The sequence below is a fragment of the Equus caballus genome, chromosome 5, assembly GCF_041296265.1.
Source record: "Equus caballus isolate H_3958 breed thoroughbred chromosome 5, TB-T2T, whole genome shotgun sequence".
Taxonomy (NCBI): Eukaryota; Metazoa; Chordata; class Mammalia; order Perissodactyla; family Equidae; genus Equus; species Equus caballus.
In genome coordinates, this window is record NC_091688.1 from 1714004 (window position 1) to 1738572 (window position 24569).

The 24569-nt window shown below is 47.0% G+C and overlaps 2 protein-coding genes across 6 annotated transcripts in view; one reads left to right on the forward strand and one right to left on the reverse strand.

The window, feature by feature from the left end:
- DSTYK (dual serine/threonine and tyrosine protein kinase) overlaps positions 1-3536 on the reverse strand; it is a 47208-nt gene extending 43672 nt beyond the window's left edge. Inside the window, exon 1 of the mRNA XM_023640389.2 lies at positions 3175-3536. Coding sequence (XP_023496157.2) covers positions 3175-3436 — 262 coding nt within the window. The 5' untranslated portion in view covers positions 3437-3536. The remainder of the gene's footprint in view (positions 1-3174) is intronic.
- A 14044-nt stretch (positions 3537-17580) lies between these two features.
- The window catches only part of TMCC2 (transmembrane and coiled-coil domain family 2), a 35932-nt gene continuing 28943 nt past the window's right edge, over positions 17581-24569 (forward strand). The window contains exons 1-2 of one of the 5 annotated variants that reach the window (XM_070266544.1): positions 17581-17944; positions 18030-18378. In XM_070266544.1, coding sequence (XP_070122645.1) covers positions 18166-18378 — 213 coding nt within the window. In that variant the 5' untranslated portion in view covers positions 17581-17944; positions 18030-18165. Of the gene's footprint in view, positions 18379-19357; positions 19442-24569 lie in introns of all 5 variants that reach the window. The other 4 variants (XM_023640390.2, XM_023640391.2, XM_023640393.2 and 1 more) reach the window with 4 other exon arrangements.

Here is a 24569-nt window from a genome sequence, read left to right on the forward strand (position 1 = left end):
ACTAGGTGTGACAAAAAGAGGATGAAGACTGTTGGAGGAACTAAGTTGTCCTCTAACCAAGGGCAAAGAACTATAAAAACCTAAGAATTATAACTCACATAAAATGCCTAAAATCTAGGCATACCTTAGCTTTCTGCCCTTTTTCTGCTTTACGCGTTGCACATATATAATGGCTGAGATCAGATCATGCCTTTCTTGAAGACCAAGTTCAGGTCTTCCTAGTCCTTTTCATCCTTCATCCAACATAAACAAATAGGTGTACTGGGGTGATGATAACTATAACTGTTTGCTCTTTCTTAGGAGAAAAGTATAGAAGGGAAAGACTGATCTCCACTAACCCAAGGCCAAGGCCAATGTCTTTGACCCTTTATCCCCCATACCAGGCACTCAAATGTTCACTGAATACTACTAATAGCTAATATTTACACAGCACCTCACCAGGCACTGTTCTAAACGCATGCATACATTAACTCCCAATGACCCTGGAGACAAGTACTATTATTACACTCCCCATTTCCAGATGAGGAAACCGTAGCACAGCACAGCTGTGATTTGCCTAAGGTCATTCAGTTAGGAAGGGGTGGGACCAGCACTAAGGCAAGCAGCACAGGCTAGACACATTCCAACCAGACACAGTTGAGTCACTCCAATTTCTTAAAATTGAGTAGTTTTTGATGCACTGCAACAACTGGGACCTCTACTGGATCGTAAAACAAGAAAAATACTTTTCCCTCTGCTACTTTGTATAACACTCCTTTCTGCCTTTCTTCAGAGGTGCTCAAAGCCTTTACCTCATTATTTCTGACCGCTCTGACAGAGGAAAATCACCAGATAGAAGGGCTCTCAACCACTATAGTTAAGTGAAAAGAAGACCAATGATTTGGACAGCAGAGGAGGACCTGAAGCAAGGAAATTTCACTCATAATTCCGTTTTATTTGTACAGGCCAAGCTACTCGATTTTAGAGTTCTAGACCACCTACTCTAACTTCTAAAACGTCATACGCATATATCCTCTCTATGCTGCCCCAGTGAATACAAAACTCAAAATTAAGAAGGAAGCATTATTTTGGGTCCTTTCCATTTCCTTTGTGGTTAAAAGTGAAATAATAAAAACTTAGAGTTAATCCCCATACTCAATTGCTCAAACGCTATATGCTACATCCAACCTAGAAGCACACGTCCATTCTGAAATGGCGATTAGAACCCTCTAGAGGTTTGTTAGGTTAAGAATTGAGTGTTCCTTCTCTTAACATTCCAAGTTGCTATTAATCAGAAACCAACATTCCTATAAGAAAGGTGAGTCTCCAAATGAACTTGACCTTGCAAAGACAGCCTGTAAAAGGGGAGAATAAGAACTTCTTGTCTTTTTAGGAGCAGTTTCTACTTTCTAACATGATTACCTAAACAGCTGGGAAAACAGCATCCCCAAAACATACATAGGAAGCACGACCCTACTCATCTGCCCTGATGTCCATTTTCACTTCCTGCCACCTGCACCCTCCCATGGTTTTTATTTCAGATGGACAGACTCCAGAGGGTGAAGAGAGTTAAACACACAGAGATTAGTTCATGATGCAGTCAACTAGAAAAGCCATGAGGCAAAATACAAAGGTACATTTGTATCTCTCAAGTTGGCTTTTAAAGCACAAAAACAAGAGCCAACCAAGGTGCCGGGGAAACGGCCACCTCTCTGAGGCGAGCGACAGGTGAACTTCCAGTAGGAATTCTAAAGCAAACAGTTGTTATAAAATGACACAGCACAGGGCTTTTTAGACAACTATGAGAAGAACTTCTGAGTAGGGAAAGCCGCTGGAAAGCACTGCTCAGGGAGAGGGTGAAAGTACACATTCTGGGGTTCATCTCAGAAAACACTACAACAGCTGTGTTCTGGGAGCCGCACTGAAGTCGGCCCTCTGAAGGTCCATTTTCAGACAGCAACCCTCTGGGCAGAAGATGCCAAAACCGCAACTTCAGAAAAGCTGGTCATCCCCCTCCTCCCATTCATCTCCTGAGATAAAATCAAAGCTTTTTTATTTACATTCAGGCCAACTAAACGTAACAGCATCATTCAGGACCATACCAGAATGACACTATCTTCTTTTTATCACCATTTTTTGAGTTTCAGACAAACTTAGGATATTAAACATGCAACTCTGGAAATATAGGGCCAAACACACAAACTCTAAAGAGTTTAACAATTCATTCCGTTCTGAGTCGCGTGTTCAAATTTGCTATCAGCACCTAAATTTGTGTTTCTGAAAGCCGGTTTGCAGACCACCTGCACCAGGCTGCCCAGGGGACTTGCTACGTTTAAATTCTGAGGACCCACCCACGAGGCCTACTCAATCGATCTGTGGGACGGCCTGAGATATTTTAAATTTTAATTTGATTTTAATACACACCAGTTTGAGAATCACTAAATTAAACACACTTTCTCTGCTGTTGTCCCCAAGGCATCCGTCTCCGTGGGATGCCAGTCCCTTCTCCCTTCCAACCTCGTTTATTTCCTAATTAGACGCAGTAGTTAACAAATCCTCCAGTTCCCCACCTATAGCAGTTTCAGAGGAAGCAAGAAATTAGGAAAGATCAAAGACCCTGCGCGACTGTGAGCGCTTTAGGGCCCCCACACATCCCAGAGGGGATCACGTCGAGGAGCGTCAGGACCAAGAGCGATCCCCTCCCGCTCCAACTTCACCGCCAGCACAAGCAACACCTCTGGAAACCCCCTGGCACCATCAGATAGCATTCCCTTTAGCGACCCTAGCCCCATTCAGGGTACATTCCTTACCTCTTCAGAGAGCTGCCTCACGATTGGTGTAAAAACACTTACATGCATAACCACACACGCGCGCACAATCCACACACATTCAACCCACTAGAGCTCCCGGGCCTCCCCCGCCTCCCGGGGCCCCCTGCGACTGCCCCTCGTCCACCCCTCCTCTCCTCCATCCCTCAACTGGGGCTCGGACCCACGAGCGCCCACCGCGAACTCTGAGCGGCTTTCCCCTCCTGGGGTCAGCCCCGCTCCCTGCAGACCCCCGCCCCGCGCCGCCCGCGCACCGCCCGGCCCCCGGCCCTCCCGGGCTCCCGCCGCCGCGGCCCCCGCCCAGGCCCCGGCCAGCCCGGAGGATGCGCGCCGCGGCCCCGCGCCCGCCCGCCCGCCGCCTCCTTACCCGCCTGCAGCCCGGGCTCGGCGACGTCGCCGGCAGGGCCGCGCTCGGGGCCGCCGGCGCTCGCGGGGGAGGGGGGGCGGCCGCGGGCGCGGGAGCCCTCGATGTCGCGGAAGAAGCTCTGCGTGTCGCGCAGGTTCTGCCGCAGCCGGGCCAGGTAGCGGCGGTAGCGCCCGAGGCCCCGGCACAGCTCGCGGGTCGGCCCGCCGCCCGGGCCGGGCCCCGACACCGGCTCGCCCGCCCGCGGCGCGCCGTCGCCCTCCATCTGCCCAGCCCGCTGGCCGCCGCGGCGCGTCCCGGCCGGGCCGGCTCCCCTCCTCCCCGCCCCCAGGCTCGGGGGAGGAGGAGTCCGCCCCCGACGCCCCCGCCTGCCGTCGCCGGGCTCCCCGCCTCCGTCACCGCCGCTGAAAACACACCAAGCCGCAGTGCGCCGCAACGGAACCTTTACCCCACTGTCCGGAGAGCGAGGGAAGGATCAGTGCAGCGCGCCGTCACCGCGGGGTCTCCTGGGACTTGTAGTCCGGGCTGGGGCCGAACTCCCAAACCGGAGCCTGGATGGGACTCGTTCCACTCGGGTATAAGCTTCCCTTACCTCAGCGTGTGCTTGCACGTTCTCCTCAGGTAAAAACGCGTTCCTACTCCCTATGTGTGTCCCTGAGGAGAGAGAAGAGCTGCAGAATCCAGACGCCAGCAGAAGTGGGGTACCTTACTGAGATCACAGCGAAAATTTTTTAATAGCAAAGAAAAGGAAGGAAACAAGACCGAGGCCAGCAATATTTCCATGCTACCCTAAATGACTCTCACTTTCCAGACACAGTAGACACTGGAAAGCAGGCTGAAAATGCCCTGGAAATAGGGAAACCCATCACGTTTGTATCGCATCCTCCTTTTCTGACTTTCCTTCTCCAGGTGTGGAAAAGGGGGATGTGAAAATGTCGTTAAAGAGCTTTAAATGGAAGTTCAGTTGGTTTCTTGAAGTGGAGAGACCGTGCTGGGTAAGGGGAAGCTGAGGTTTGTAGCCTTCCAAACCAGCTCTGAGGATCTCAACTAGGCTTCTGCAAATAGAGAGGACGTTTATTGACACACTGTCGCCGAGCCCTGGACACAGTTACGGAGGAGACAGAACTTGACGACCGCCTCTTTCTGGCCTCCTGCTTTCTCTCCCCTTCCCCAGGCACAGAGCCCTCTGTCTTTCTTGCTGTGGAAAGACCCCATCTTTCAGCCAGGCCAGACCTCTTCTCTCACAGTTGCATGGTGTGAGTTCCTCAACTGAATTGAAGAGGAAAGGTGATTTTGAGTCTGAGCTCTCCCAGTGCCTTGCCTTGGGACCTGTGAAGTAAGGGTTCAGACTAGTTATCTTTAAGCCCATTAGGCTCTAAAATTTTTGTAATTCTTGCTTCAGAATGTTCTCTCCTGTCTCCCAACATCTCATACCTTGTGGGTGCTGTTAGCTGTGATGTCAGGATAATTGGGTTAATTCAGCGTAAAATGTGAAGGCTTCGCCTTTCCACAGGCTTTCAGCATTTTATAAAAAGGGGCCACTGGTTCACATGAATCTCTGCTGGGTGAGTGTGTGTGAAGGCTGCGGGCATGGCGGGAGCCGCGAGCTCCTCCCCATGTACTTCCCCCCTTTGACTTGTTCCCGTATTCCCCACTGGCCACTCCGCATCTTTGCAAGACCCCGATGCAACTCCTGAAAGGCTCCATAAAACAGAAATGAAAATACAAAGTGGAAAGTTTCACACAAATGGGTGATACTATTTTTAAAAAGAAGAAGAGGAGCTGTAACAATTCAGGGTGATGATTTGCCACACACGGTAATTTCTAGCAAAAGAGATCGGATGAGAGAGTCCCTCGCTGGAGTTGTCCCAAAAAGGAACTGAGAATTAATATGTATCTTGAAGAAGGAGCAGAATTTGGATAGGTGGAAGTAATCGGGAAGGGCATTATGTCAGGTAAAGGTCGTGGAGCTCATCCTTTTAAAAACTATTCATTAGCGCTTTGTATTTATGTTTTAAATAAGTAATATAAGACTGCGGCATAAAATTCAAATGGTGCAAAGGGTATAGATGGGAAAACCAAGTCTTCCTTCTCCTCCCTGTCTCCCAGTCACCCAGTTCCCCTCCTAGGAGGTAACCACTGTTGCAGATATAGATACTATAGAGATACATATGTTTAAATACAAATGATATCATACTCTGCTTGCAATATTCTGCCCTTACAGACTCTTCCACACCAGAACACGCAGATCTGCCTTATTCTTTTTAACTGTGTAATATCCTACCATAGGGATTGGCATGGTTTATTTAACGAGTCCTCTATTGATGGACCTTGAGGTTTTTTGCAGTCTTTTGGTACGACAAACAATGCTGCGGTATAACCTTCTACATACATAATTTTGAACTTGTATGACTATGTCTCATCCCCATTTTTGATCTGCTGAGGAAAGTGATAATTTGTTTCCTGCTATTTAAAATTTTAAAGGATGTGAATGACAGTGAACTCTTCCTAAATCACAATCACCTACAAGTAGAAATACATATTCTATTCAAATATCTAATTTTAAGGACAAATAGGGGGAAATAAGGGCTTGAATGGTAACCAGAGAGGATTTAAGTTAGTACAGGAAAGAGTTTCCTGAAAGTGATGAGTTAAACCATTAAGGAAGATAAGACACAGATCTACTTTTGTTCCCTCCTAGAACACTACTAAAATGACAGTAATGGGATTTTTTTCTTTTTCTTTTATGATTGGCACCTGAGCTAACATCTGTTGCCAATCTTCTTCTTTTGCTTTCTTTCTTCTTCTCCCCAAAGCCCCCCAGTACATAGTTGTGTATTTTAGTTGTAGGTGCTTCTAGTTGTGGCATGTGGGACGCCTTCTCAGCAGGGCTTGATGAGCGGCGCCCGGGATCTGAACCAGCGAACTTAACCACTCGGCCAGGGCCAGCTCAACAGTGATGGGATTTTTAAAGGCATAAGCCCACAACAATGAGAGGAGCCAGTAGCAAAAACAAAAAAAATGTAGACGCTGGAAAGCAAATGGGCACGCGTTCACTGAGTTACCAGCCTGAGGAACCTGAACCCTAAGCCCAAAGCGGGAAAAGCTGAGACCGCCCCCTGATTCATATGCAGAATCCCCCAGTCTCAGGAATGTCCCCACTGCCTCCCAAGAGGTCTAGGACAAGAGGGCTGCCAGGTACAGGTTGTACCCTGGGCAGGGAGTAAACAGGATTTTGAAAGCTAAGAACAGTTGGATCCCCAGGTCACCTCCCCCTTCTTCAAGTGTCCCCGCTCCCCCCAAAAGAAGACTGAAGCATTTACTCTCCAGAGCGGGTTGAATAGGAGGTCTCCATATACACAGGGAGATTAAGTGAATTTATGGGTATTGGATGCTAAGATTCCCAGCCCTCTTCTGCCGTTCAGTTCCTAGGTGTCTGGCTACCAGATGTTTACCAGCCAGAGAAGAAACTTGAAGTGTCTTCTTCAAGGTATCTGACCAGCCCCAGAGAAAAGGCCCAAAGATTGTTGTCTGGCTTGTTCACTGCTGTATCTCCAGCACCTAGAACAGTGCCTGCCACTTAGTAGGTACCCGTTAGATATTTGTTGAATGAATATTCACTGTACACATTTTTGAATATTCAGGAAAGCACAGAGGAGAACATAAAAAGCATTCATATTTCTACTATCTAGATGTCTCTCCCTCATTGAGGCCTGGACCTAACCACCTTAGTCCCTGGCTCCCAGCCTGCTGAGGCCCACACAGCCAGACTGTGAAGGGGTTGCACCTTCCCACTGCCCCATCTCCCTGCTGTGCTCTCCCCTCACTTGCCTGGCTGCTGCTCTAGCCGGAGCACAGTGCCTTTTTGTGTGCCCTCTCACTCTCTCTCTGAAAAACCTGCTTTCAGGAAAGATCTGATACACTCATTCATTCTCAGATGGAAGTGACTATTAATACCTTAAAAATGGAAAAAAATATTTTAAAATTATATAAATATATAGATAAAAATATAACCAGGTGATATTAATGTTGATCCTCACTGGAGGAAGAGGGATAGATGAGAAATATATTAGAGTTTCTAACTTTACTTTTCTATGACAAGTTCCTCTTGGTTGGATGATCTCTAAAGGGATCCTGAAGACTTGATCTTCATGTTTATGTAGATGGGAATCAGGTGCTTTTTGTGGAAGACCAGAAGACATTCACATTTAATTCTGCCATGTGAATTAGGAACAAGCTACCAACAGAAAGTATGACTATTCTCTATTTTGCAACATGAAATCACAATCTCAAATCCAAGAAGTAAAAAACCCACAAATTAAAGAAAAAAATACAACAAGCAATTAAACATTTCTGAGTTTTCCATAGGTATTTCTTTACTACTGTTCAGTTGTTGTCATCTTCTAAAGTTACTAACAGGCAAGTAATATCTGGCTCCAAAGAAAAGAGGAAAAACTATGGAAGAGAAGATGAGAAAATAGAATTCATTAACTTAATTTTTTCTGCGATTGGGAAAAGATCACCATTATCAAGTTTAGCAGCAGAACATACCTTCTTCCAGCTCACATCTGATTTCCCAGGGAACATGTTTGAGATGCCCTGGTCTGGACAATCTTGCTCTCTTCTCTGCTAATTCTGTGCATTGCCAGCAGTGTTGCAGCACAGTGCTTTTCATTCTTGTGCACAAGAGTCACGCAGGCATCTTGTTAAAACACGCTTGTGAATCAGTAGCTCTGGTCAGGCCTTGGGATGCACCGTTCTAACAAGCTCCCAGGTGATGCCAAGGCTGCTGTTCCGTGGACCACACTTTAGGCAGCAAGGGTGTACGGAGACAGAACAGGAGGCAGCAAAGCCTCATGGTCTGGGAGTCAGAGACCTGCGTTCAATTCTAGTTCCACCCTTTCCAGTTTGTATGCCCTTAGAGACGTGACTTATTTTCTCTGTCTTAGTTCCTCATCTGTAAAATGGGGATAATAGCACCTTCCACATAGGGTTGTATATATTAAAAGAGCAATGCCAATTGTAAATCTCAAATGACGTCAAAATGAAAAGTTTTTTAAAAAAGCAGTATCTGACACATGATAAGCATTCAATACGTAGCTGCTTTTATCAATTGTGTTATCATTATTACAAACCTGAGTTCTAGTCCTGACTTGCTACCGTATAATCTTAGGCAAGTTGTTGTCCCCTCTGAGTCTTGTTTCTCTCATCCATCAAATGGGATAATAATAGTGACCACTTCATGAGGTTATTGTGAGGATTAAAATGGGAACAAATAGTATAAAAAATGCTTAGCAAAAAGCCTGGCACGTAGAAGGCACTTAACAGGTGACTTAAAAGGTAGCTGAGATGACGATGATTGCTGTAAACCGAGGTTCCAATCCCGGCTCCATGACTTCTGTTGAGAGAGACAGCCCTAGGACTGTGCTCAGTATCACTGTGTTGTTGGGAGGGTGGAATGAGCCATAGTAAGTGACAGTGCTTTAGAAATGAAATCCTGTGAAAATTTAGGGAAAAGCATGGGGGTCAGAGAGAATCTGAACTGAGTTCCAGTCCTGGCTGTGCTGCTACTTACTTTGTGATCCTCTTGGGGCCTCAGTTACTTCATCTGTATAGCAGAGCTAATAATACCCACCTCACAGAGTTGTGAGGCTTAAGTGACATAATGTGTAAAGCAGTCAGTACCTCGCCTGGCACATAGAAATGCTTGAGAAATGTTGTCTTTCCTATCTACAGTAATACTCACCTTTAGGATTACGTATTTTTTCAAGGAGGACAGTATCTCCAAAAATATCGTATTTGTTTTTGGTTATGAGATTCTCTACATGAAAATTTATTAACTTGAAGATTAAAGATCTATAAAGCTGAACAGCTAAATGCATTCTATTTAATTATACATCAAGTGTCATTCCAATGCTGAATATTTAATCAGTGGCATCCCTGGCTGTTAGGATGCAGAGCAAGGGAAGGAAAAACAATCAATTAAGAGGAATTTGGTGTAACCCCAACAGAGGTAATCTTTGTTTTACTGCCAAGTAGAAGAACAAGGTTTCCAGAAATTTTTTAGAGTAACTGACCCAAAACTTTCCAGAAGAAGCCCTGAACATAGTTTTACCACAATTCATTTCTCATCAGTAAGATTAGAAGATTCATATTGCGTTTCTAAATCTAAATGGTTTTGATCTTTTCTCCAGTATGTTGCCTGACATTTCAGTGGAACTCACTTTTGGTTAACTTCCTTAACTGCCCAACATAAAACCTTGCAACAGGTTATATTTTAATCTCTCTGGGCTGATCCTGGGTGGAGGAAGATGGATAGATGAAAACCTACCAATAGCCTTTTCTATGTCAACATTATCTTCGTAGAGGTTTTCTAGAAGATTCCGAAGCCTGAGTTCTAAAATATTCCAACTGGCTTAGTATGTATCTGTCCATATGTGCCAAACACAATACCTGAAACAAAAAGTGTGCTCCATATATGTTAGCTGAAAGAAAATATTTCTTTCATATCATCCTCCTGCCTACGCCTTTTCTCATGAATCTAGCTCTGAAGGCAGGTGGTTTAATGGAGGTGAGGGTTAAGATTCTGAAGCAAAGATGAATGGGAGACATCCTGGTCAAGAGAACATTCCCCGTCGCGATATTGTAGAGGAGAGAGGACGCGCTACGAAGTGAGCTTCACGTAAACCTCTGAGTGCTTGGAAGACAGGCCCTGGAACCTAGCTGAGCTGCCTTCCCGTGTGTGAGTGTTCAGGGCTCCTAGAGCTGATTTCAGAAGCACTGATCTAGGACCCTTCTCAAAATAGAGCTTAGTGACCCCTTTAAACAAGTTTCCAGATGACATGGGCACACATCTCCTGCATGGGGAGTATGAAATTTTTTAAGGGTGTGGAGGAATAAAGAGAAAAATATATTACATTTAAAACATCATAAAAGTAAATTCATTTCAAATAAAATTTTCAATAGTCCCCTATCCTAGCATAAAACATGATTGTTTCTTAGCACTCCCTTCCCATCTTTATCCATGGTTTATCCACATTTTTTCCGTATAGTTTATGTCATCTTTAATTCTTAAAACAACCCTGGAAAGATACATTTTTATCCCTATTTGTAGATGAGGAAATTGAGACGCGGGTTAAGTGACTTGTCTAAGTCTATACAGCTAATAACACAGGTTCATTGGACCCCAAAGCCCTTATTCCAGCTCAACACGATTTTGCAGTGTAATGCTTTAATTTTATATTATTTAAAGAAAGCTTTTTGTGTTTCTACATACTTAGCATATGTATTTCTTTTAACAGCAGCACAACATTCCATTATATTGTTATGCCTTTGTTACTCATTCCACTCCCTATTCTTGAGGTTGTTTCAGGTTTTTCATTGTTATAAAGATTTTTTGTTGTGTTGTTGCTTGTTTTCTTCTTTTGAAGTATTTCCCAGGAGCGTATTACTGGGTGAATGCCACAGACATCTCTGTGGCTCTAGCTGTATACTACTGAATCGTATTGTGTCATTGCATCTTTAAAGAGAGTACTATCCTCTTTCTCCGCACCCTGTGAGACGTATAAGGCAAGTCTGCGTGCATTCCCCAGTGAAAACAGCCCTTTGTCCCTCTGTCTTCTTGGGTATGCCCCAGGGCGATATCAGACTCCCTGAAAATGATTTATGACATAAGTGTGCAAACTCCAGAATAAGATCTCACATGGGATAGTGTGATCCTTCCTTCCCAGGAGAGGCTTCTTTGGTTAAATTGTCTTTTTCTCTTTGCAGTCAAAAGATCAGCAGAAGGTTTTCCAAGCAAGTGACATTTCCCTCTTGATTCAGACTGTGGCTCTCCATTCCTGTCTTGGGAAAAGGTGTGGTAGCTGTTAGAAACGAAGCCTAGACTTCAGCTAATGGTTTGCCATTCCAAACTAGGTGAAAAGGGTTGGGATAAATTACACGAAGGAAAGGAAGTCCCAAAAGTCAGAGCTGAAAGAGGTTTTAGGAACTGTCAGGAGAAGTGAAAGTGAGGAAAATTCATACTAGAATCAGAAAGCTCTGTTCCAACTGGTGGAAGGTAATTTTGAGATATATATTAATATCTCTGAATCTTAGTTATCTTATATGGCAAGAGTAGCATTTTGGGGTGTTGAAAGTTGAGATGGAAATTATATGGCACAAAATAGACACTCAATCCCTAGGCAACAGTGCAGGAGGCATTGTGGAAAAAGCACAGACAGTGAAGGCAAGCAGAACTGGTTTGGTTAGCTCTTTCTAGCCAGGTGACCTCGGGCAAGTTTTTAATTCTCTTTGAGCCTTAGTTTCTTCAACTGTAAAATGGAGGTTATGATACTTACCTACAAAGTTTGTTTTACAGACCAAATGTGAGTGTGTGCCAGGCATATGGTAAGTATTCAATAAATGGGAGCTATTATTAATTCACAAGTCTATCGATAAATGTGATCAACCAAGTCTTCCCCTACGTCGGTGGTTCTCAAACTTTAATGTTCCTAAGAATCACCTCGGATACTTGTTTAAAGTGCAGATTTTCAGGCTCCACCCCTGGAAACTGTTTCCATCAGTTTGGAATGGGGTCCAGGAATCCGCATGCGTAACTGAATTCCAAGGTGATTTATGTTGCTGGTAGCCCATGAACCAGACTTTGAGAAACACTGCCTCATGGTCTCAGAGAATAAAAGAAAAAAGTTTTCTCCCCATCACTAATATGCCATAAAACTCTGTAACAAGCACATGTAAAATTAAAGACACCTAAACATTGAGTGATTCTATATTCAAGATGATTTATATAGTTCTTACATACTTAAAGACTTAAGAATCATCCTAGAGCAACATTTTATCCTTTAAACACTCATGGATGAACGTGTGTAAATGCTCCTTCCTTGCAGTCATCTTAATCCCTCTCGGAGCTTGCTCTCTCCTCTGCACTGCGGTCCCCCATTGTCTCCTTCCCAGAGTGTTGACAGACATAACCACGTTGATCTTGTGTTGTTTTACGTTTCATTTGTGTCTCGTTTCCCCAACTGGACTTCAAGTCCAAGGGCAGGGACTAATGTCTTTATTCTCTTTCTTCCACAAGAGTCTTGGAAAGCCTTTGCACCTGGTACATGTTTCATAAACGTATTTGAATGAATGTAGATATATTTAACTGTAGACTAATACTCACTGACAACATCTTTACCACAAGAGTGCTGCAGAATTAGTCATGAAAGGGTGAGCCATTAGGCCTTTAGGTCAGGAGTCAGGGCAGAGTGCAGATCTCAGGCCTGCGAGAGTGCTGCAGTCTCTCTGAGCCTGTTCTCCCATTTGGAGAGTGGGAGGAACACTTACCTTGCAGAGCTATCATGGGAATTAAGTAAGAGAGTGTTCACAGGATTCCTCGCAAAATGCCTAACACCTGTGCTTCTCTCTGAATCGTGGCTTCTTGCTCTTATTATTATATCTAAAAGTACCACATAGAATAATAGATGGAACTGCCATAGATATTTATCTTCAGATGTAAAATAATAAACAACTGATTCTCTCTGAGCAAAGCTGGTATCTTTTCTTTCTTTCTTATCTTTGTAAGGTCTAGCATTTTCAGCTTTAAGTAACAGATTGTCTGGAGGCTTGTATGGATTCCCTATAGAGAAGGGAAGGGACACAAAGCAGCCATTTTACCAGTCTCAGGCTTTCGCAGAGCAGTACAATTAGGGTTTAAGTTTATGCTTCACAAGCCTCCTCTGTTCATGGCCGTGGTTGTTGCCACTTTTCTCCATTACTGAAGAGCAACAAGCACCCAGAATGAAGAATGTGCATCCTACCTGAAATGAGAAGCAGGAACTTCCAGCTTTTTGTGCTACAGAGGGAGCTGCACCAGTGCGTGGAGACAGACATGGGTCTCCCACGCAGGTCTCAGGGATGCTGTGAGAGAAACGGCCACAAGAGTGGTAATCCGTTTGGTTTGTTTACTCCTTTAAAACATTGCCAGTTAGACATCAGAGATTCTATGTTATGGAGGAAATAACATATACTATTTCTGAATAAATTAGTAATTATCGTTTTATTTCTGAAGGCAAAAATTGAAACAAGTAAGAATAAGGTGGATAATGGTTGCATAAACCATGATATATAAATGGTAAGCAGTCATTTAAAATGTTTACTTAGACGTATAGAAATACATCTAAGTAGTACCATATGGAACAACATGGAAAAATGTAATAACATATGGAAAATGTTTCTGAGTAGTACATTTTAAGTAAAAAACAGGACAAAATTTAGTTTAGACTCAGAGCTTCCTCCAACTCAGAGTGATGCAGAGCCCTCCCGATCCAGCCTGCTTCTCACAACAGCCAATGAGGAGCCTGGACTGAGGTGGTGGGATTGTGATGTCATCAGCAACCCAGCCAATCTCCCCGACGATTATTTGCATAGTTTACTCCCCTGATCCAACGGAACCCAACTTCCTTTAAGCAGAGCAATGAGTGGAAGTGGAAATCTCCAAAAGAAGGGGAAGAAAATTACATTAACAAAGGAATGTTCGTAATGATGTTGGTATCACAATACAGTGATCCAAATTATTATATCCAGTCTCTCTAGAGAGTACTTTACCTTCTAAGTAAAGCACTCTACTTAGTTTGTTAAATCTAAAAATAGCCCTCTGACAACTACCTACCCATTTGATGTTTAAAATGTTTTTTAAAGAATTCTTATTGTATAGGAAACAGAATTTTCTTGGATAATTTACAAGCCTTTTGCTATTGGCAAAAAGAGAAGCCTTGTATTTCTCAGATTTAATTACTTTTACAAAAAGAAAAAAAACCCCTACTCTATGCGTACCTGTTGTTCTTGGCACATTATCCTCTATAATTAAAGCTTCATCAGTTTATAAAGCTAAATGAACTGGCTGTTGACAAGGGAACAGAACTCCATAACCCTGTTCTTTATCCTCCTTGTTTATACACATACTGGTGTAGCAAATTTGAATCTACCAGGAGCACCCGCTTTCATTAGCCTAACTGGGATTTCCTTTCACAAAGAGCTTTAAGCTTAGTGGGATAATTTTGCCTTTCTCATGTGGCAGACAGGGGGCTTGGCCAAGTTTGTTAATTATTTTTGTCTCGTTCAGGTTTACTGAGCACACACTACATGTCAAGTGTTTTCACATGCGTCATCTGGAATAATCCCTACAATAACCATGCGAGGATAGGTATTATTAGCCCCTATTTATAGATGAGAAAACCAAAGGTGAGAGAAGTTAAGTGATATGGTTGTCCAGGAACACACAGGGAATGACAGAACTGGAGTTCTTACACGGATTTTCTAACACCAAGACCAGTGATCTTCCCACTATACTGTTATTTACTTGTAATTAACTAGTCGTGTCAAAGCAGAATGGAAAATGCTACTCCTACATCCAAAATTCTCTTTCATTGTAAATCTGCAAATTTCTGTCTTATCTTGAACATTAAAACATAATGTGTGGCTATATTTTCCCAAAGAAGCCTAGAATAATAGAATGAGCCAATCCTTTAAACACAATTTCAATCAGTCAAAGTACTTCAAAGTTCTGTTTCTCTTAGGCACTCAAGAAGTTACTATGGCTAATGAAATTTCCCACCAGCTTCAAACCAGCAGTTGTAGGTCACACGGGTCACTACGTAGACTTTCCAGCCAAACTTCCTTGACAGCAGTGTAGTCGTTCTACAGAGGACGCCCAGAGAAAGTCAGAAACGGCTGAGACACGTTTGAACTCCCAAAGATAGAACTGTTGGAGTGTGCAACCTTTTTGAAGCTGGGTGACACCTCTGTGATATCTAAGGCCGCCGCTGTGCCAGGCAAGGTCCAAGTGTTTTCCATATATTACCCCAAACTCTCTAAGGTAGATATTGTCAGTATCCCCACTTCCAAACGAGGAAGCTGGCACATAAAGAGGTTAGATAACTCACCCCCAGTCCTATGGTCAGTGGAGAGCATAGCCAGGATCTGTCCCCAAGCAGTCTGGCCACAGAGTCTGAGATCTTAACCACTATGCTATGCCACCTCTCCAAAACAGAATGTAAACTATTAGCTGATTTCATGAAAGACACTATAGATTTTTTTGTTGACCTGCATTACAGCTTGCTAAATACAGCCATAAATAGGAAACTTGGCCATCATGTTATGTGTCTACGATAATCTAAAACACTTAAGGGGCCGGCCCCATGGCCAAGTGGTTAAGTTCGCATGCTCCGCTTCAGCAGCCCAGGGTTTCACAGGTTCAGATCCTGGGCACGGACATGGCACCACTCATCAAGCCAGAGGTGGTGTCCCACATTGCAGAGCCAGAAGGACCTACAACTAGGATATACAACTACGTACTGGGGGGCTTTGGGGAGAAAGAAAGAAGAAGGAGGAGGGGGAGGGGGAGAAGAAGAAGAAGAAAAGACTGGCAACAGATGTTAGCTCAGGTGCCAATCTTTTTTTTTTTTTTAATTTTTTTGTTCCTTCTTCTCCTTAAAACTCCCCAGTACATAGTTGTATATTTTAATTTTGGGTCCTTCTAGTTCTGCTATGTGGGACACCGCCTCAGCATGGCTCGATGAGCGGTGCCATGTCCGCACCCTGGATCTGAACATGCGAAACCCTGGGCAGCCAAAGCGGAGCCCTTGAACTTAACCACTGGGCCACAGGGCCGGCCCCGTCAGGTACTAATCTTTAAAAAAAAGCCCAAAAAACAAAAACACTTCTGGCTAACTTCAACCTAGTATAGAAATGAGGCATAATTCAAAATGATAATGGTCTCTGCTTCCTTAAAGCTTCACACCACTCCCTCCACCTTTCTTCAGCTTAGAGTCAGGTCATGAACATGTATCCACATGAGCTCACCACTGCTTTCCTCCCAAGACTTGCCCAGGGTCTGTGAGGACCCTGCACTTCTCTGGGCCAAGTCAGGCAGGGACCAATAGACTCCTCTGCCTGACACCTTGCACCGTGGAATGTGCCCCCACTGGTTCTGTCTAGTCCTGCCACGGTTTTCACTGGCATTCTGCCTTTCCCTCCCCACTGAAAATGCTAAAGGCTTGTAGCTTTGTGTTTCCACATTGTGCCTGATACTGTGTAGTGGATGTGAGGGGTGGTTTTACATTCCCAGCCCTTCCTAAATTCCGGTCTTCTAAAAATGGAGCTGCCTAGTTTAGAAAGCTGCTCGACTGAAATAAATTCCTAACAACTTAGGCTCTCTAGGATACACATTAAAATGAGTGGTTGGAATGGGAAGAAGACAGAACAGTCAGGAAACTCACAGACTAGTAGGACTGAATTGAGGCTACAACAGCGTGATGAGTGTAAAAGAGATTGGTAAACTGTAAAATCTTTTAGCGATCCTCACTATGACTCAGACCAAGTGGCCCCTTCACTATAGTCTAGGCCAGTGAGTCCCAAATATTAGCTTGCATCAGAATTACCTGGAGGGCCCTATTAAAACAGATTTCTGGGCCCACTGTTTCTGATTCACTACATTTGGCTGGTGTCTGATAGTTTGCATTTCTATCAAGTTTCCAGATGACGCTTATGCTGTTGGTCCCAGGACCATACTTTGAGTCCCCCTGGTCTAGGCTGCTGGATGGGCAAAACCATCTTCTCCACAGTGAGCATACAGCAGACACTCAGATGGGGTTGTTATTAATATTAGGCTCCATGTCGTGGTAACCCCAATATTTGCTCTCTTCTGCCTCCAGATTGCTCAGCGCAGTTCGGCTGAGATTCACGGGAAAAAGCGATTGCGTTCCTTTCCTTTTCTTCCATGTGTCTCAACCTCCTGCAATTAATACCCCTTCTTATTTAAAAGTTGCTTCACAGTTTGCAAGGAACTCTCACACACATTATTGTGTTCAAATATGAAATACGTGTTCATTTCTGAGCATAAAGCTCACGTGAGATAGGTAAAGTGGGGGAAGGGGCGCTGGGGCAGAAGAACACCCCCTTTCCTTCGGCTCTGAACGTAGGCATAGGTTTCTGTTTCAGACCAGGTATCCTAGAGGGGCTCGGTGTCTTCCTTACTGAAGGGATGTGTAACACAATGTCCAAAGTTAGGGCAAAAAAGCAGTGATGACGAGCATCCCGTACTGGGCCCCCTCCCTGCCAAATACAACGGGTGGGTGGGGCAATCCCGAGGGAGCCCTTCCTGGGAGGGTTCCGCCCGCATCTGCTGAAGCCGCGTCCCGGGCTGCCCGCCGCCCCTGCCTCTACTCCGCAGTCCGCCCTCCGCAATGCCAAAACGCAGCCGCAGAGCCCTCCAGACCTCTCCTGGGGCACCGCGCGGCGCAACCAACCCTGACAACGCGGCCGCGCGACGCCCCCTCAGCCCTCTGGGCTTCCCATTGGCCCGCTGCCGTTGTCACTCTCTCCTTGCCTCGCCTTCCCCCTCGCGGGCGGAGGCGCCGGGCGGGGTAGGTTGCGCGCTCGCTCGCCGCGGGCTCGGGCCGCGGTCGCGGCTTTGCAGCAGGCGGCGCGGCGGGCGGGCGGGAGCGGCCGGCCCATGAGGGGCGGGGGCCAGCGGCAGGGCCGGGGGCCGCAGCCGGCGCCGAGGGCGGCCGACGAGGACCTGCCCGGCCGGCTGCCCCAGCCCTGCCTCGCCCAGCAGCCCGGCCAGCCGGGAGGGATGCTCTGCGCCGCCCCGCTCTCCTCCGCCCTGCCCATGCCCTGGAGCAGAAAGTTTGGGGGCCGGGGGCTGTCTTCCTGCTCCCGCTCCAATGACTGCCCAAGGACTCCTGCTGCCCAGCCTCGACTGTGACCTGCCTCCGCTCCCCAGGTGGTAATGAACTCTTCCAAGCTGTAACCAAGGCTCCCCCTCCTCGCCCCCCCATCCTCCTTTAAAAATATTTATTTTTTAATTCAAGAAATTGTGATCCGCCGACTCCCCTCCTCGTTCATAATGTAGACCCTGGGCCTCGTTTCTGAGAGTAAGAGGGGGTGCGGTCTCCCCCAAGACGGCGCGCTGGAAGGACAGAGTCCCCTTGCCGACCCACATACACCATGAAGAGGTGCAAATCGGACGAGCTGCGGCAACAGCAGGGCGAGGAGGATGGAGCTGGGCTGGAAGATGCCGCTTGCCACCTGCCGGGCGCGGACCTCCGGCCTGGGGAGGCCGCGGGTGCTAACTCCGCTGGCGCTGGCGGGCCAACTTCAGATGCGGGCGCTGCCGCGGCGCCCAATCCGGGTCCCCGAAGCAAGCCTCCTGATTTAAAGGTGAGCGCAGACCCTCCCCTGGCAAGCCCAGCCGGCGACTTAGTTTTCCCCGCCCTACGCAGAAATGCTTTAATAGGATAAAAGTGATAGGGAAGCCAGGCAAAGGTCAGAGAGGGTGACGGATGTTGGGCCAAGACCCTGGGCTGGACGTCAGGTACCGTTTGTGCCTCTGTCTTTCAGCTCCCTTCAGGCCTCTGTGTTTGTTCCTCATTATTCAGCAGAACTTCTGGTGACTCACCCATTCGAGATGGTTTGAATAATGTGTGTGAAGTGCTATTCCCACACAAAGGGCTGGAGAGACCCCAGATGCTAACTGAAAGGTTGACATCACTTTCCGTCCTGTAACATGGCAGGGGAAGAAAATGGCTGCTTGGGAGGCCAAGCAGAGGACCATTAGTTTCTTTTGCTGAATGGTTTCCTCCTTTTGGGACCTTCCTGGATGAAGCTCAGTTTGTCCATCGGTGAAAGGGGAGTGTGGATTTCTTGCCGTTAGGTGGAGCCAGAGGTTAAGCTAGCGCTTGGAGATCCCTGCCTGCCTGCTGAACCAACCCCTAGGGTGGAGAACTGACAGGTGGCCAAGCCGTGCTTGGGCTGGTTTGGGGCCTCGGTTCAAGTTGCACACATGCTGAGCTGGCAATTGGAACCGGAATCCGAAGGAGCCGATCCCATGCAGCTGGGAGTCCTTTATTTTCTGTCTTGAGGTTGCTGAGACTGTTGTCAAGCCGTATTGAATATATCTCTATATTAATTAAAACAGCGCCAGGATAAATAATGCACCTTTGCTGGAGCTGCCACAGGGACTGCAGGCTCAGGCTTCCCGAGCCGCCTCACCATGGGGCTGACCAAGTTGTCAGCCCAAGGAAGGAACTTAGATGCCTTGGAGATTGATGCCTCGGGGAGATTTTCTCCGGAGAGGGTGCAAGGTCTGGGCTAGGGGAGCGAGAGGACTCCGTTAAATAAAGCCTGTATCCTATGGCAGCAGCCACTAAGGAGCTAACCTGAATAAGCCAATGACATTCCTCGTTTGGCCTGAGCAGCTCAGAGTCAGGAAGTCAGAGCGCAGGTGAGTGTGCTCTTACCTGTGTGTGTTACCTGTCTGTGTTCCTTGGGGAGGCCGGGGGGGGGGGGGGGGTGGACAGCTGCCTCCTTGGGTGTACTTTTCAAAACTAAAGGTGACCTCTGGTTCTGTTGCTGCCCCTTTCGGGGGTTGGGGGCTAGCCTGGGTTTAAAGATGTGCTCCGTTGGGTAGTTCTGTGCAGGAAGCTTACACTGTAGTCAGGCCCAGGGAGTCCTCAGTGCCCAGCCGTCGGGTCTGAGCCCACCCTGTGTGGGTCCTATTTTAAATGAGATGGTGAAGGGGAAGGGGTGCTCTTAATGCTGACGTGGGGAGGGGGCCAGGTTTTTGCTGCAGACTTCAGCTTCATTAGATACAGATGGGCCGATACAGATGGATCTGGCCAGCAAACCCTGATTCCTTGACCAGATGGGACCATCGCCCTGAGTCCATGAGAAGCAGCCTTGGAACCCCCGCACTCTCCAGCTCAGGGTGGCAGTGGGAACTGTCGGCTCCATTCATTTCCACCTGCTGTCTTCATGAGGGAAGGTGGGCTGGTTGTGGTGTGGGGTGGGGATTGCAGTGTCTTTGTCTCTGAAAATAAAGCTGCTTTGAGAAGCTCGTTCATCTCCACCTTCTGATATCATCTCTCTTTTTTTTTTGGTGACACCCTCATTCTGGTTGGGGCAGATATAGCAACAACAAACAGGGCCGTTTTCTGTTTATGTCTGTTAACTTTATCGCATTTTACCAGGGTAGGGACTTCAGAACCAGACATGAACTTGGGGTCTATTGCAATTTGATTTGCTGTGTGATCTCAGGCAAATCACTCAACTTTTCTGAGCCTTTTTCTGGGGAAAGGGACTGGGAATATTGAAGAGTGTCCAAACTTGTTTTCTAATCCTGGAAAAGTTGTTTTCCAGTGATGGAAAAATTCCATAATTGGCTCTGAAACTGGGTAGAAGCTGACTTGTTTTAGATTTGATGGCAGCACCAGAAAGGAGCAGGTGGGGGCCAGCCCGGTGGTGCAGGGGTTAAGTTCGCATGTTCCGCTTCCATGGCCCGGGGTTCGCCGGTTTGGATCCCAGGTGCAGACCTATGCACTGCTTGTCAAGCCATGCTGTGGCAGGCGTCCCACATATAAAGTAGAGGAAGATGGGCACGGATGTTAGCTCAGGGCCAGTCTTCCTCAGCAAAAAGAGGAGGATTGGTGGTGCATGTTAGCTCAGGGCTAATCTTCCTCAAAAAAAAAAAAAAAAGAAAAGAAAAGAAGGGGCAGGTGTGATTTCTAACACCCTCTAACCCCACCCTTTTGCTTGACTGTCGGGAGACCAGCAATTCTGGCTTGCTTTTGTTTTCAGTTTAAACTTTGGAGATAGGAACTTTTGGTCCCTTAGTCCTACTTCTATTTTCTTGTGACAGCTCCAGGCTTTGTGATGGATTAAGTGCATGGGAAGAAATCATCTTGAGAAAGTAGCTAAAACATAAGAGGCTTGTCCGAAGCACCTCCACAGAGGTAGGGGCGAGAGGAGAAGAGAATTTTAGTCTTTGCCAAAGAGAGCTGAATGACGCCCTAACAGTAGCAGCCAGGGGTTTCCTGGGCGCCTGTGGTCTCTCTCCGCAGTCCCTCAGTGTTGTGGCATCTTACTTGGCACTGTAAATTTCTGCTCTGGGGCCAGGGATCTGTGATTATTGGGGAGGGCCAGTGGAAAGAAGGGAAAAGTGTGAAGCCGCAGTCTTAAAGGAGCCGTCTCAAAACCATAAGTGAAAAATAACCTGAAGATGGACGTTGCCCCCCAAGAGGCTTGTGCAGGCCCTCTGGGGGCCTTCTCAGCAACTCCATACACTGGACGTGCGCTTCCGGAGGATCTCAGCAGACGCTCCTGCAGTGGGAGCCCATAATCCAGAGTCACGTTGGAATCATTCTGGAATCCAGAGTCCAGCCTCTAGGGGCTCAGATTCCTGTTTAACCACTTGAGTTCATGTCTTGATTCATTTGTCATCATTATCCAGCCCTTCGCTGCTACCAGGTTCCCTGTCAGCTGGGAGGAGATGCCAGGACTGCTGGTTGCAGAGAGTCTTGGCTGACCAGAAGTACCCTGGAATTCTCCAGCAAGAAAACCCAGCTGCAGGAAGAATGGGAGTCGGGAGGGGCTAACGGGAAAACTGCAGAAAGGGACACAGAACACACGGTCTTTTTAAAGATACAGCGTGGTGGATGCTGCTGAGGCCTGGGACCACTCACGAAGCTAAGAGTCAGCTGGTTCTGTCCTGATGAGTTTTGGAGCCTGGAGGCAGGGGAGGAGATCTGCGACCTCACAGCCTCTCCGTGCAGCTGGAGAAATTGAGCCTTTCCTGAAAGGAAGGCCTAGGCTCTTCCCCTGGACTTGCCCTGAGGTTCCCTGTCCCTCACAAAAGCCCCTGCAAATAATTTCCCTAGGGGTTTCTGGCCAGTATTGATGCTTTTTCCCAGAAGAAAAAGGGGGAACTCCAAATATGTTATTCCAGTCCTGGTTCAAAGTGCTGTTGACTTCGGGCTTGGGCTCCAGCTTGTGTTCTTCATTCACGCTACGCGTGGTCTTCCTGCCTGCTCCGAGTGGAGATCAGGAAGAGCGGTTAGAAGCCATCGCTGAGGGGAAGTCACAAGGGAGTCCACTGCGAGTCTCCGTGCCGGCTTACAGCCTGTGCTGGTGATCACAGGGGCTTCAGCCCCTGTATGAATGGCCTGTGTAGAGAGCCCGCTGGAGGAGGGATTGTGGGTCACGCAGGAAAGGCATTGTTTTAGACTAAGGAATGTGATGCGCATATGAAAGTGTCTGAAAACACATGTGTACAGTTTAAATAACAATAGCAAAACAGCAGGCCCGCCGGGTGGCGCACTGCTTAAGTTCACACGCTCTGCCTTGGTGGCCCAGAGTTCACTGGTTGAGATCTCAGGTGCAGACCTACATACCGCTAATCAAGCCGTGTTGTGGCAGCGTCCCACACAGAAGAACTAGAATGGCCTACAGCTAGGATACATAGCTATGTACTGGGGCTTTGGGGAGAAAAAAAGAGAGGAAGATTCGCAACAGATGTTAACTCAGAGCCAATCTTCCTCACCAAAAAGCATAAAAAACAAAACAAAAACTGAAGGTCATAGCTTCTAAAAAAAAAAAAGAAAGGGAAAAAAATAGCAAAACAGACACCCCATCTACCCACTTCCGAAGTGAAGGAAGAGAACATTGACATTCCCAAGAAGCCCCTGCTTGTTTTTCTGTTCTTTTGTTGGTTTGTTTTACCTTTTTTGTAAGGCCCAGTGTTTACAGTGCCAAAATTTATGTGTTTCAGTCTCTCCACTTTTTCAGTGGAGGAGAAGACAAGCTACTTCATAGGGATGTGGCTGGCATGAAGGAGGGCATGTGTTCCAGGGCTCTAGGGGAGGGTGTGATGGCAGAGTGTGGCTCTACGTGGCCTTGCTGCATTATAAGGCTCCTCGTTCTACTTCAGAAGTGATGTATTCAGGCTTGAAGATTCCTGTAGTCTCAGTGGGAGCTGGAGCCCTGGGACAGGTTTCTTCAGGGGAGGTGGAATTGAGGTAGAACTAAGAACAGGGAAACGGGAGACGAGTTCTTCGGCCACGGGTACTGCCCTTGCCTCCAGGTGAGCTCCCAAACAGGACGGAAGACTTGCGAGAAATCATCCATCAAGGGACAGTAAGTTTAAGGGTGCTTGGAGCATCATGTGATGGAGTCAGAAACATGGGCTTAATCAGAAAGGTGTCCTGGGGGAGTGGGCTTAGAGCACAACAATGAAGAAAGAATGGAACATTAATTCCCAAACAAGAGGAAAGGGGCTTTCTGAGTGGGGGAAGTGAAATGCAAGTGCCAACTCTTTTGTAGGGCCTGTGTCCTTTTGGACTGAAGTGGCAGTTGTCCTCCCAGCCCTGTAAATGGTCAGGAACAGTGGAGGCGCGTGGAGAATGCTGAGGGTGCCGGTTTCTATCCCGCCTGCACCTCCTGTGAGGCGGGCCGAGGCCCTGCGGCCTGGCACGGCCTCGCTCCAGCCTCCACCTCCAGTAACATCAGAGCAGCCCTGTGTGTGGGTGCGGGCGGGGCTGATGGCCCCTGGGAAAGCATGTGGCGGTGGAGCTCTGTGTCCTGCCACACGCCTGGTTCCAGATGAATTCCCAGCTGCTCTAGTTCCAGTGGGGACTGTCTTGCAGGCTCAGTATTTACAGAATGTGCTTCTTTTTGTGTATTTAATTGTGTCTTAACTGAAATCTCATTAATAAGAATCTCTTCCTCAACAAGGAATTGAAACATTCCATAGGACCTGAATTTGGGGCTGAAGTTTAAAGAAAGTGTGGCTCTCAGGCTGGGAAGAAAGCTCAGGTGGCCTCTCAGTGGTGGTCTTAGAGGCCAGTTCAAAACTCATGTCTATTTTCATCTCTCTTCGAAGAAATGGTGTCTCCCTTGGAAATCCTCATAGACTCGGAGGGTGCTTTCTCAGAACAAGGGGCTGTGACTGGACAGGGCCCACCTTTATCAGCCAAACACTTAAGCCTCTCTCCTTGGGAGACGTTAGAACAAAGCTGTTGAGGGATAGCAGGTACGTTTTGTGATTGTGTGAGAAAAACAGTATTTTACTTTTCAAACCAAAAAGCTAAAGGCTTCCTTAGTCCACCCAAGTTAACTGAGTGATGACCACTTGGAAAACAAAGCTGCCGGTATGGACACGAGCCCTGACCTAAGCCGTGTGTGAAGACCTGAACACACTCGGGCTCCTGGTCTGTGTTCATCTGCTGCCAGCCAGCTCAGTCTCGGCAGCTGGTCAGATGGCAGCCTGAGACAAGGGCTTCAACTGCAGTGGACGGGTCTGGGGTAGACACGAGAAAGCTGCTGCACCGAGCATTTTAAATCTTTGGAAAAGGTAGTTGTCGAAGGATTGAATCACCTTTTTAAGATGGTTTTGTAGACTTGGATAGTTTCCACTCAGAAAATGAACGCACAAATAGTGAGGTGGCAATCGCCTTGTTTGTGTTGAGGCTTCTGCCAGGTGGTCTTAGGGACACAAAGATAGAGATGATACAGCTCCTGCCCTCCGTTCGCTCCTATCCGCATCGAGGCTTCCATCCATAAGCAGAGGAGAAGTTGGA